General features: G+C 58.1%; 2 protein-coding genes across 2 annotated transcripts in view; both read left to right on the forward strand.

Annotated features, from left to right (window-relative positions):
- Positions 1-1,497: 1,497 nt before the first annotated feature.
- On the forward strand, positions 1,498-7,476 carry LOC106147272. The gene is made up of 4 exons (XM_013507818.1): positions 1,498-1,552; positions 1,983-2,064; positions 2,229-3,005; positions 3,923-7,476. Exons 1-4 carry the CDS (start codon positions 1,498-1,500, stop codon positions 3,939-3,941), a joined length of 933 nt encoding a protein of 310 aa, XP_013363272.1. The 3' UTR covers positions 3,942-7,476.
- A 3,217-nt stretch (positions 7,477-10,693) lies between these two features.
- LOC102013213 overlaps positions 10,694-13,295 on the forward strand; it is a 273,901-nt gene continuing 271,299 nt past the window's right edge. The window contains exons 1-2 of the mRNA XM_005410885.1: positions 10,694-10,829; positions 11,216-11,347. Coding sequence (XP_005410942.1) covers positions 10,827-10,829; positions 11,216-11,347 — 135 coding nt within the window. The 5' untranslated portion in view covers positions 10,694-10,826. The remainder of the gene's footprint in view (positions 10,830-11,215; positions 11,348-13,295) is intronic.

The raw sequence follows: 13,295 nt of genomic DNA on the forward strand, positions 1-13,295 counted from the left end.
TGGGCAGCCACCTTTCTGGAGAGCAACTGCCTCACATGCTGCTGCCACATCTGCAGGAAGCAGGGAGCATCCTTCCCTCCCTGGGCTTGACCTTCCCAGTGCTGAGTGTCACTTGGCTGTGGAAGCTGAGGCTTTCTTGGAAGTTGGGCTGGAGGCAATGTTTCTGGGTCGGGCTCATTGCCCAGCACAGGGAGGAGGTGTCCGTTGCTGCCATACTTTGTTTATGACCAGCACTGCATGGTGGGTCTCTTTGCAGATCACCCCTGCCCTGGAAGACTTCCGACAGCCATGCTCCCCTCTGGAGGTGGCCAGCGGCCGGAGTCTTCTCCGGGCAGGCACGTGGGTGTTCCTGGACTGCTCAAGAATGCTGGTGATGTATGCTGTCCCATGCACTGGCTATTGCTGCCCAAGCCGTTCTCAGGACCACTTCCAGGAGACCACAGCTCCGGGAGGAGCCTCTGATCTGCAGGTCAGTGTGTGCCGCTCCCGGAAGGACACTGCCTGTGACACGTTCTCTCTCTCTGTCACAGACTTGTGCGGCTGGTCTCTTGCTCCACTCCTAGCGAGGCTCAGAGGGCTTTCCGAGCTCATGCCAACGTCAGGGAAAGGATTCTGCTGTCGGTCCCACTCCAAAGTTCACAAAATGGGTGGTGGGCACAGAATCCAGACTCTGCTGTGGCGTCCCTCGTCTGGTCTGGACCCTCAGTGTGCGAGGCCCCATCTGGACTTGACGTCAACTCCGGGGTGGTTGGGTTTCTGGCCTTGGGCGGGGCTGCTCTGCCCTCTCTAATTATCTGCTTCTTCCCCTCTGCTTTCCCTCACCCATTGTACTTTGCTGTTTCCTTTGCTTTGTTTATGGGGCTGACCGAGTGGCCAAGTGGTAGTGATTGTTAGATCCTCCGTTGCCCCGGATAGGTTTTGGGGTGGTGACCACAGTGTGGGGCAGGAGGTGGGTTGGGAGGGCACGGAGGCCGTGTTGTTGGTCGCTGGTGTTGGGGCGTGGGTGAGCTCCTTGCAAAAGGCGTCCTCTCTGGGAGGGTGGCTCGGTGTACATGTGCAGGGCCTGCACTCGCCTCTGCCTGGAGCTAGGAACGGGGAGATGAGTGTGAGCAAAGTGCCCGAGCGTGGGTGCCCTCTTCCATATCAGATCCTTGCGGGGCTCTAAGGTCATCTTTGGGATAAACACAATGGCAGAACGGTGGGTTCGTTCAGGGAGGTGATGGGGTGCTTGGCGCCATGGAGGGAGGTCCTCGCAGACGGTGAAACTGAGGCCCCCGAATGCCCAGCGTTTGCGCTGCCCTTGGGGAGACTCGTCTGGAAGCATGACCACCTTGAAGCATCTGCCTTAGTCTGAGCATCTGAGCTTCTCCGTGGTACTCGGAGAGAGGTTACCCGAGCAACTTTGCATCTGGACGACGAATGTTGCTCGGTGAACCCCTTTCCGGTATCAAATTCCACCAGGGAGGCCAACCGGGAGGCCAGGCACCTCAGGGAAGAATGTCGCCAGCAGCTCTGCTCTGGGGTATGGGACGGATGGTCGACCAGTTGGAAAGTAATTGTTCCTAATGTACTTCACCTGGTCCACTAGCCGTCTGTGCCCGCCACGGCCGGCGGGCCTCAGCTCCGCGCCTTTGTGGTACTTGATGGGAGATCGACTGTGTTATATTCGCATTCCTGACTTCGAATAATACATGGTTGATCTTTTCTCAGTACCAAATCTCACCTTGGAGGATCTCCTGGAGATGTAGCGCGCTGCGGGTTGGGCGGGAGGGGGCTGTGGGGTCACTTCCTCTGCGGGGACTGAGATGCAGGCCTGGGTGTTCTGGGCTGGGTGGGGTGTGCGCTGCCCGTGCCTGGTCTCTCTCACCTTTGCATCCAATCCGTCCTCAGGACAGCTCCGGAAGGTGGCCCCAGCACCGCGGAGATGGCGATGCGGTCCTTGCGGCGGCCTGGGTACCTGAGGAGAGGTTGTCTGTGATGAGTTCGCTTTATAAATGACGAATATAACACAGATGGCCTATTCTCAGTGCCGCCTTCCCCGCAGCAGTGTGCGCTGGGCGCCGGGTACGTGACGCTCGGCCTCTGCGTGCTCTTCCTTGCCCTCCCCACCACCCTCAGCTCCAGAGCTCTGGGCAGAGGCTGGGGTTTTGCATGGGGGGTGGGGGAGGCTGGCTGGGAAGCTTTGGCCTCCTGCGTGATGACCAACGTGCTCCATGTTCCATACTTAGTGCCACGGAGGCAGAGGACTCCTGCAGCCTGTCCTTCTCCAGCGGCTCCCCAAGGCTGACCACATGCCACGTCCTACCCTGGAGACCCTCAGCAGAGCCTCGGTCCTGCGCTGCGCATGTGTTCCCCGTGGCACCTGAGGACAGGTCGCCCGTGGCACGTTTGCATCCACCGTGCCGCACAATACACGGTCGAGCTCTCCTCGGGGCCCCATCCCGCCTGCATGCTGCCTGCGCTGCTGGCGTCAGGGAGGGCGGACCGGTGGCGCGGGTGGCCCGTGTGCATGGCTGCGGCCAGTGTCTGCCCGCCTCACAGCGTCCCATCTGCCGGGGAGGCGGGCTGAACAAACTGGAGGCCGTCCTGGAGGAAGAAGCCTTTGTCCGGAGCCGGCACTGCTCGGTGGTATCTGAAACAGGTTGCCTGCGACGTGTTCACTTTCTATATGATGAATATTATACAGTCAACCTCTTTCCGGCATCGAATCCCACCTCGCTCGACCTCTCTTCTCAGTGCCCGTGCCAGGCAGCGACAAGGCCGTCCGTCCTGTGCCGGCTGACCCTGTGGATCTTATGTGGCACCTGTCACCTGGTCTACCGTAAAGGGTTGGGAGCAGCCCTCGTCTCAGAGGCATGGTACCACTCCTCCATCCCTGCTCCTCGCAGACAGGGACCCGGGCCTGGACCCAGTCCGGACCCTCGGTGCCCTTCGCGCGTGTGTACCCCGCCTCCGTCCAGACCTTGGCAAGATGACCATAGAAGCCTGGAAGTGCTGGGACTCCAGTAAGTGGCGGCTGCTGCCCAGGGGTGGGAAGGGCACAGGTCAAGAGGCCCTCCACGCCACGAGCTGCACCTGCTTGGTATTTACCACCTCCCAGGCCCTGGAGATGCTTCGGGCGCTGGGCTCCCATCATCCACATGGCGGGAGGCCCCGTTCTCACCCTGGCAGGCTCCACTGGGCTCCTCTTTGCACCCGCGGCCCGCTCCCCAGCCCCAGCCCCGAAGGCCACCTCCTGCTGCTCCCCACCTGCTCCTCCAACGGCCCTGCAGCCGTGGCGAGGGGCCCCACTCTGGCGCAGACTGCCCGACAGGCCCTGCCTGGGTCTCTGTTGGGCTGTCTTCCTCCTGCTGCAGGGGCAGCTGCTCAAAGCCTGTGTGGCCCGTCCCTGTGCTCCCTGCCCCGGGGCCCGCCTCTCCTTGGCTCCTCCTCCACCTCGCGTCCTGCATATCCCTGTCTCAGAGGTTCCCGATCCCCAAGGGGACAGAATGCCCTTCAAGCCACAAGGCCACCCCTGAGCACCTAGACAAAGCAGCCCTGCCTCAGCCTGTCAGTCACTCTGTTACCGTTTCTGTCCTAGCTCCCTGCTCTCAAAGTTGCCATGTTAACATCTCCTTGCTCCTGCCTCCTCCCCTCCGATCTGTACCATTTCTCAGGGCAGGGACATTTTTCTGTCTTAGCCTTTGCTGTGCTCCCAGTCCTGGGACTTTAGGCCAGGCCCATAGTAGCAGAACAGTGAGTATTTGTTGATTGACTAATAGAGTCCCCGAGGGCACAGACCACACTAGGTTAATCCCCAGGAAAGCCAGGGGCATGAAGCAGGAACTCTCTAGGATGTGGTGACTGAAGACATGAATATGGTAATTGGTTTTCAGAAATCTTCACATTTGTTAAAAGCTGTTTGGTTTCTTGGCCCTTCCAGGGTGACACCGAGAGCCTGAGGTCTGCAGCAGCAGCAGCGACAGGTCAAGGAGGTCTGGGATCTTTTCTCCACTTTGCCAGCCGAGGTCTCCACACTCCCCTGGCGACGCCCGTGGAGCGTGCCCCCTGCGACCCCGCGCCCCTGCAGCAGAACCCGGGATGCTCTGGGGAGCCCCGTCTGCAGTGGGCCAGAGCCCGGTGTCAGGGCTAATAGATTATGCATGGAGCTGCATAAATGGCAACGTTTGGAGATGAAAATTGCCGCTAATGCACTGACACGTCCTCGGAATACATTACACGTGTGCGCGCGGAGACCTACGCTAGCCGCACCTAATTGCTCCGATGTCACCGGCGGTACTCCACAGGGACCGAGGGCACGGCTGCGCCAAGCCTCCTGGGCTGCTGGCTGGGAGAGCGCCGGGTACCTCATCTCCCTCCAGGGGATTATGCATGAGGCAAAATGTCAGCCAGGGGTACCAGGCAATCAGCAGTCTGCATGTTCCCAACGCAGTTTTAGACCCAAAGAGGTGACCTTATGCCACTTGGTACGGAATTTCATTAAAAGCAAAATGACTGATTTATCTATTGTTTGAAGAGAAGAGAAAACAAACAAAAGGCTTTTCTGGTCCCACAGCCAGATGGAAAGGTCTGTCCCCAGGGCACACAGGAGGAAAGTCTGTGTCTTGGCCCATCTCCCAGGCTGAGTGTAAATCCAGCCGATGGCCCAGGTTCAGGGGCGCACCCCCCTCCTGGGTGCCCATCTTGTGCAAGGCCTGGGTGTGCCCCCACCGTGTCCCCTGGACGTGACCAGGACCTTGAACCAGTAAGGGAAGAGCAGGAGAAACGCAGTGAGCTGTCCTAACAGGTGTTTGCCTCGTCCTGGGCCCCCACGCTGAGGAGACGGGTGAAGGTTCTGGTTACAGACACAAAGCACGGAGAAGCTGAGCCACTCCCACAGGGTCCCACTCCGCCAAACGACCATCAAGGGGAGGCCATAGGGTGCAGCTGGCCCCAGGCTGCTCTGTCCCTGCTCGCGGGCCTGGAGCCCGGGTCTGGGAATGGCTCCTTGTCCCAGAAGAAGGCAGCCTCCTGGAACTGGCCTCCTGATTCTCTCCCAAGGTGAGGCAGGCTTGCGCTCCCCCGAGTCTGGGCTCCGGAATTCTCCTGAGGTTTTCTCTGTACCCGCTCAATGTCTCTCCAAATTGGTGGCACCACCCATGAAGTGGGTGCTTGTGTTTGTGTCTGACCCAGGCCAGGGCGGCTTGCCCTGTCGGAAGCCCAGGGCCCCGGGTCTGAGTACCAAAGGCCCACGCCCACCTGTGTTGTTGGACCCCATTACTGGCTCGCTCCCTCCAATGTGAGCGCGCTCAGGAGGCTGTGGGCAGGAAGTGAACGCGTGAGGGCACCCCAGACCCCACGCACGGCCCTCCCTCCTGCTGTGCACAGTCCTGGGCGCCCCATTCAGCTCACCGCCCTCCGGAGTCCTCCAGGACACAGGGAGCCCCTAGCTTCAGGTCCATCCCTCCATTCCCAGCCTTGGGCAGGTAGGACAGTGGGTCCACAGGGCTCTGCTGTGGAGACAGAGGCCCGTGGGGCCAACGCCTGGTGGGCAAGCTCTACAGCCGGGCACGGTTGGCTCCGTGCAGCCAGGGCCCTCTGGGAGCTGCGGTGCTGGAGCACAGTAGGTGCAGCCAGCGCATCTGCTAGGGTCACCTACAGACACAGGCACGGAGTAGGTGCTCACATGCCGGGTGTACTCAGTCCCGTGTGCCTGTCACTGGAAGAAGCTCTCAGAGGCCCTGGGAACGTCTGAGGAATGAATAAATTAAAACCATGCTCTTGGAGGGGGTAAAGAGGCAGAGAGACGCGGAAGAATCCAGGGAAGACGGACATAAATCTCCACCAACGCCGCCAAGGCTGTACAGCAGAGGATGCTGAAGAGACCCCGCGGAGGCGCAGGGCCATTTGTCACGGGCGAGCACGACGCGGGGCGGGGAGCAGGGCTGACGGGAGCTCATTCGTCATTTTCCCATTATCCTCCGAGGAGCGCTCCCATTACCTGTGTGCTCAGCCCCACTGCCTGACGGGAGGGGCTGGGCCCTGGGCCTGCGGGGCAGGGAAGGGCGTGGGAAGGGCAGTGCCTGGTCTGCCCCCTCCAGGAAGCCCTCCCTGCTGCACCCTGGCCGGCTCCTTCTGCAGTCAGGTTCAACTGTTTTCCAAAGGGCTCCTGTGGACGGGGAGGCGCCCCCTTGTGCTCACAGCCGATCAAGCATGAGTTGGGGGCTACATGAGGGGTCCCTTGTAGGCAACCCCACTGCGGCAGGAGTGTGGCTGTGAGCTGTCCCCTAGGAGGCCAGTAAGTGACTATAGGACCCCAGGTTGCCTTTCTGTGCCCTGGGAACAGGGATGGGATTTCTTCCGGGGCATGTGGGGTGTAGGGGAGCCCCAAGCCTGCCATTAGGGTTAGTCTAGGAAGCCAGAGGTCCTGCCACCTCACCCGGGCAGCTCTTGCGCCAGCCTACTCAGTGCTGGGCAGATGAATGAACTGGAGCCCTCCACACCCCCCGGCTTTGCTCCAGGGAGAGGCTGTGCCCTCCAGGGCCCCTGGGGGGGGAGGGACCAAGGAGAAGATGCCACAGCCCGGGCCGGGCAAGGCATCGCGTGTCTGCCATCCGCCGTGGCGTGTCCCCTAACGCTCCGAAAGCACTGCCATTGCTCCGCTCTCTGCTTGGCAGGGGAGCGGCGGGGCCTGCCAAGGCCCGGGGGAGCCCGCCAGCCTGCCCAGCCTTACTGTACAAACAGCTGGGAAGGGGGCGCCGCTGTCTCTTCCTACCTCGCTGCCCCCCTCCTCAGTAAACATGCCAATTTAAAGTGTAATTAACTCAGGCCGGAAGAGAATTCTGATTTGGACAGTTTTTCACAGTTGAGGTTGTTTTTCGTCTGTCTGTTTATCTCTTTTCCCAGGGTGGCAGTGTCTGTGACAGGTTTCAGCCAGGAAAAGTACAAGGGGGACGCTGGTGGGAGGGGGCTGCTCGGGAGAGGAAGGGGTGGCGGAGGGGTGGGGCTGCTGTCTGATGCCCCGACTCCCCAGCAGCCCCAGATCTCCATAGATTTCTTGTCCCGGGAGATAGCTGCAGTGGGGAAACCAAGGCAGAGAAGAGTGGGACGGCAGGAGAGACCCAGGAGAGCTCCAGAGGCTTCCTCGGATGCGCCCCTTTCCTTCCAGGGCTGCTCTGCCGACCCCGCCCCATCGCTGAAGTCTCCTGCTTGGAATGACTGCAAGCTGTTCCTGGGAAGAAGGAAGACCCCTTCCCCGTACCCCTGCAGTGCACCAAGCACTCTGATGGAAGATGGGGTGCTCCGCAGGACCAGCACCCCTCCCTGAGGGACCAGAGCCCGGGTGGCTGGGGCTGGCGGGTGGACACTGGGTGAAGCGGACCACAGGGAGTGCGCAGGTGACCCCCGATCCCGGGGAGGAAGGAAGCAATTCCCCCCACCCGTCCCCTGCCTTTGAATCCTGAGCGTTGAGAGCCGCTTGGATAATAAATGCGTATCACACGGTGTTAGTGTGTGTGTGTCTGCTCAGAGGGCTCGTTAAGCGGGGGGTGCAGCTCCAGGGTCCTGCCTTCCCGAGGGAGCCCCCTAGAAGGTCTCTGGCCTCGGCCCTCGAGCACCTCCTGAAGACGGGGCTCACTCCTGCTCCCCGCGACCCCTTGGAGCCCCACACCCCGCGACAGCAGCCGAGGCACGTCTTCCTGCCCACCCCAGGTCTCCAGTGCCCCCCTCCCTGTCTGCCCACGCCGGGGCTGGGGCTGGCTGCCGGCCCCCGAGGGGCAGAGGCCAGGGCCCAGAGTACAGCGCGTGCCCACGCCTCGGCGCTTTGAGCCCCCGCTTGGTCACGACACAGCCGGGCTGACTCAGACAGCCCCGCGCGGGAGCCTGGCGAATTACATAATTACCTGTGGAGCCTGCAGCCGCGGCTCCCGGGCGGCCGGCGGCGGGACACGCTCCCGCGATGACTCAGTGTTTTCCCCAGCCTCGGCCCGCCGCCCGCGCCGCCGCCTGCCGCCCCCGCTCTGCGCAAGCACGGAGGGCGGGGGGGCACCTTCACCTCAGCCTGCCTCGGAAGCCCTCCAGCGGCCTCGGGACGGATGGCTGCTGACGGCAGGGGAGGAAACTGAGGCAAGGCGAGGCCGTGGCCAGCATGTGGCTTCGGCTGGTACCAGCCCTGGGAGACGCCCCCAAAGCCCAGGCGGCCCCCCCTAGACTGGAGACCTCCAGCCCCTTCTCCCGGAGGGCCTTTGGTGGGGACAAAGTCCATCTTTTGCAAACCACTTCTGCCCTTGAAAGGGGTCCCCAAGTTGGAAAAGACCAAGACCTGGCAGTGGGCTTCTTGGAAGAAGGGCCCACATAGCTATGAAACGGGGTCTGGGCTTGGTGGGCTCCGGAGTCTGAGGCTCTGAGTTCAAATCCTGCCTGTCACTTGCTAGCACTGTGGCTGTCTAGCCTCCGAGCCTTAGTTTCTCTGTCTGCAAAGTGGCCCTTTACCATCTTCTCCTCATAAGCATGGGTGCATTTCCTGCCTGAGTGGCTTCCCAACGAAGGGGGCTCCCTCCCTGCCTGGTTAGGCTCCCACAGATCCTGAAGGCCCCACACACCTGGACAGAGAGCTCGTTGGGATCCTGGTCCCAGTTAACCCTGCAAAGTCTCTGGCCTGCTCAGGGACTCAGTCTTCTCAGCTGTGAAATGGGCGTGACCCTTGACTTTCAAAGGGCTGAGGAATGTCATGTGCATCAGTGATCTGGGTACATTTGAGTGTGCACACGCTGGGATATGCACCTGAGCAAGGGGGCATTCCAGCCGAAGCCAGCACCCTGTGTGAGGTGGGATGCGGGCACGGTGGGGGCCTTGTGCCCTGTCAGGAGCTGGGCTAGAAGAAAGGCTCAGGGTCGCAGAGGGGCTGGCTTTCTCTGAAGCTGGCTCTGCCTGGGCTGCTGTCACCAAAGCAACTGACCCCTGGGTTTCTGTGTGGGGCCCACAGAGCCACAGGCCCGCAGCATCCTCTCCTGCTGATTAACCGTGTTCCCCTCCTGTGCCCTTGGGGACCGGGCAGCTCTTACGCACGCACATTTAGTCATCCTAAGGGCCACACACCCTCAGACCCCAGGCGCGGGGGCCACCGCCCTGCTCTGAGGACCGGAGACAGCGCCCCCTCATGGTGGGCAGAGAAAAGGTCCAGTCTGAGGAAGCCGAGGGTCAGGTACACTCAAGAACAGTGAGTGCCCACCCGGGCACTAAGCAGCGGGGTTAGGGCAAAGCAGACACAGGGGCCGCCAAAGCCATCTGCGCCAACACACCCAAGCCACTGACCCCCCACACTCGCTGTGTGACCTTGGGAAAAGCACCAGCCCCCTGAGCTCGTGTCTGTACCCGATGGCCGGGGTTCTTGGGCCAGGGCCTGGGCATGGCTGGCGCTCCACCATCCCGGGGCCCCACCAGCCTTCCCGCCCTCCCTCCTCTGTCCCCGGCCTGGATCGGACACCGGGTGGTGCTGGGGGCAGGGAAGAGACCCTGCGCCTCTCCGCAGCGGGCCGTCGGGACTGGGCCCCAGGAAGCCTGGATGGGCGGGGAGCTGCTGCTCTCAGCCATCCCTGTCAACATCCCCTTGCCATTTTCCTCGCGCGCTGACATTTCCTTGGGTCCGGGAGGGAGGGGGCGGCAGCTGGGACCGCAGCTTTGCTAAGGGCCTGGGGCAGAGAGGGCGCACCGCCCCCTTTCTGAGGACGGCTCAGCCCCCCGCAGGCTGGCTCAGAGCTGCCCTTCACGGGCTCGGCGAGGTGCATCCGCCACGCCAGCGGGCAGGTCCCTCCCCACAGTTCGCATGACAAAGCCCTTTCCCTTGGGTCTGGGAAGAAAAGTTGGTGCTGAGCGAGAGCAGAGGAGGGGGCGGAAGAGGCCGGGACAGAGTCGCGCAGCCCTCGGCCGCGGGTTGCTAATGGGCTTGGGGAAAATGGGATGCAATTTAGCGGTGTTTTTCAGGCCCAGAGCTATTGAATTAATGAAGTGCGCGCCGGCCTCGAGCCGATGCCGATGACGCACCGCGGGCCCCTGGCGAGGACAGGATGGAGCTGCGGGGGCGGCGCGCGGGGACGGGGGGGGGGCGGCGATGGGAGGACGGCGATGGGGGCAGGGACGGGGGTGGGCCTGCTGGAGGTCCCGACCCGGGGCCAGCGGCTGGTAACTGGTGGGCGGGAGGAGGACATCTGGAAAGGTGGGCTGCAGGCAGAGTGTGGCCTTTGACATCCGCCCCCACGGCCCAAGGGGGAGACCAGATGCCCAGGAACCTCGCACCCCAAGGACCACCCAAAGCCACCTGTTGGCCCATAAGTCCTGAATATTTCTGGGGGACCCCGCTGCTCCTGCCCAAGCCACCACCGGCTATGGATCTCACGGCAGGGGCTCCTGAAGCTCAGCTTCACACATGCAAAGTCAACAGAGGCCACACAGCTCTGGTCTGCCACACATGCGCCAGGACCCTGTGCTCCTGGCCTCCCTGGTGGGCAGGGCCCCCGCCCAGGCTGCTCCTGAGAGCAGCAGAGAGCCCCAGGGGACCTTCCCACAGCGGGCACCGAGGCCTGACCAGCAGCAGCACAGGGGCTACCCAGTGGCTGTGAGGGGCAGGGAGGAGGGAGCCCCGTGTACGGGTGCCCCCCAGGCCCCGCCTTGATGTCCACGTGCACCTCGCCCAACGTCCACATGACTTGGAGTGAGGAGGCATGGGCAGGTGGCTATCCGCTGCTACCGCAGCCCTCCAGGCGGGACCAGTGGGACTCCCTGCAGTCGAGCAAGTTTGGCCATGACTCTGCAAAGAGGAAGAACACATACCATCAGGGACCGTGGGTGCCATGGTAACAGGGTTTAGAGGGAGCCTGTGAGCAGGCTGGGCTTTGGTTAGGGCACTGGAGAGGGTCCAAGGGGTCCACTTCAGATTGGATGCTGTCAGAGGCTGGCCATCCTGGGATTAGATGGCTCGATGAGTCTTACTGGTTTTTTATTAACATTTTTGTTTGGAAAGATTAATTTTAGGTTCAGAGGAAAATGAAAGAAACAGAACAATTAAAGGTCCCACCCCAGCTCATCCCTTTACCCACATCTGCAGCTGGAGTGGTTCCTTTGGTAGGATGGGAGGATGCCCAAACGGATATGCCACTGTCTCCCTGTACATCCGGCTTCTCTCTGTATGTTGCGTGACTTGTGGGCTTGGACTGATTGCGACCTGTCTTCACCATTACAGCATAATCTGCAGGTTATTGTTGTGGTGGTGGTCATCGTTGCTGCGCTGTGCTGGAACCCAAGGCCTTACGCGTGCTGTTGTCTAAGGATCCCTAGCACATACATCACCTCCGACATCGTGCATCTCTTTGTGGTAAGCACGTTTAAAACTCCCTTTTCCAGCTATTCTGACGTGTGTGTTTCTTCACTTTCGCGCACATGCATATCCATTTTCTCCAGGACCTCCCACTGAAGAGGCTGTCCACCTCCTATGGTGTGTTCCTGGCACCTTCCTTGAAAAGCAGTTGATTGCAGAAATGTGAATTTATTTTTGGTTTCTCTCCTCTGTTCTATTGGACTTCGTATCTGCTTTTACTCCAGCACCATGCTGGTTTTGTTTTTATAACTTTGTAGTAATTTTTTAATTTTTCATTTTTTTATTGGTACATACTTGCAGAACATCATGGTTACACTTTTCATGGGGAGTTGACACATGCACATAATACATTTCCATTCTTTTTTCATCCCTTCCCTCTCCTAGCTTTCCCTTCCCTCCACCTCCTGGTCCCCTTCCCATCTGCAAAAGACTGAACTCCTCATTTCCTACTGTCTGTCTCTATTTTGCTCTTTATTCTTATTTGGGGATTTTTTTTAAATAAGAGAAACCATGCAGTATTAAAGCATGTTTGTCTGACTTATTTCATTTAACATTATGCTCTCAAGGTGCATCCAATTTCCTATAAATTACTAAAGTTTACTCTTCTTTATGCAGAGTAGTTTTCCATTCTGTGTACATACCACATTTTCTTGATCCTCTCATCTGTTGGTGCACATCGCTAGGCCGTTGTCTTTAACACTTTAGAAAGATGCCTAGAAGTTAAACAGCTGGTTCTAATGGAACTTCTAGTTTTGGTTTTTGGAGGGATCTCCACACTGATATCCATAACGGTTGTGCTACTTTGCATTCCCACCAACTGTGTAGAAGGATTTCGTTTATCCATAGCCATACCTGCATTTATTATTTAATTTCTTAACGATTGCCATTTTTTCTGATGCAAGGCGGAATCTCAATGTTTCAATTTGCATTTCTCTGATGGCCACGTATATTGGACATTTTTTCATGTATTGGCCATTTGCCTTCTTCTGAGAAGTTTATTCATGTCAGCCATCCAGTTTTTGATTGGGTCTTTTATTTGGGAGGAGGTCTGAATTTTTTTGAGTTCTTTATACGTTCAAGATGTTAGTCCTCTGAGGAATAGCTGGCAACTTTTTTCTGTTCTGTAGATTGTCTCCTCACTCTTCGGGTTGTTTCCTTTGATACGTGGAAGGCTTTTAATCTGATCTAATGTGGTTTGTTGATTCTTGGTGTTATTTCTTGTGGACGGGGGCTTCTGTTCAGAAAGACTTTGCCTACACTGATGTCTTGAGGAGTTTTATCTATTTTTATTATCCAATAGATTAAGTATTTCTGTTTGAATATTTAGATCTTTGATCCATTTTTATTTTAGTTTCATACTAAAATGAAAAGAGCGATAGGGTTCTAGACTCCATCTTCTACATGTGGGAAGCCAGGTTTCCCAGTACCATTACTAAGGAGGTTATCTTTCCTCCAGTGTGTGCTTTTTGGCTCTGTTGTCAAAGATAAGGTGGCTGAGTGTGCCTGGAGTTCTTTCTGCATCTTCTATTCTGTTCCATTCCATTAATCCATAAGCCTAGGGTGGTGGTGGTGTTTGTTTGTTGTGTTTTGTTTTCTTGGCCAATACCGTGCTGTTTTTCATCATTGTAGCATTGTAATATAACTTGAAATCCGGGATTATAATTTTTCCTGCTGTATTCCTGTTGCCTAGGTTTGCTTTTGACATTCTAGGTCTCTTGTGGTTCCATATAAATTTTAGGATTGTTTTCTCTAGTTATGTGAGGAATGCCATTGATATTTTGACTGAGATTGCATTAAATCTATATATCAGTTTTGGAAGTATGGCCATCTTGACAATATTGGTTCTTTCTATCCAAGGACAGAGGATACTTTTCAATTTTCTGATGGTCTATTATAATTTTCTTTTTTTTTTTTTTTAGCTTAAGAGCTTGATTCATTTCTTTTT

Source organism: Chinchilla lanigera, unplaced genomic scaffold (assembly GCF_000276665.1).
Source record: "Chinchilla lanigera isolate Chin_1 unplaced genomic scaffold, ChiLan1.0 scaffold00137, whole genome shotgun sequence".
Taxonomy (NCBI): Eukaryota; Metazoa; Chordata; class Mammalia; order Rodentia; family Chinchillidae; genus Chinchilla; species Chinchilla lanigera.

Excerpts from the sequence above, each read along its gene's own strand:
- LOC106147272 (XM_013507818.1), top strand. The coding sequence starts at position 1,498 with ATGTCGCCAGCAGCTCTGCTCTGGGGTATGGGACGGATGGTCGACCAG. Across the intron at positions 1,553-1,982 it reads GATGGTCGACCAGTTGGAAA|TTCGCTTTATAAATGACGAA; the intron begins GTAATTGTTCCT and ends GTCTGTGATGAG. Across the intron at positions 2,065-2,228 it reads CAGTGTGCGCTGGGCGCCGG|TGCCACGGAGGCAGAGGACT; the intron begins GTACGTGACGCT and ends TTCCATACTTAG.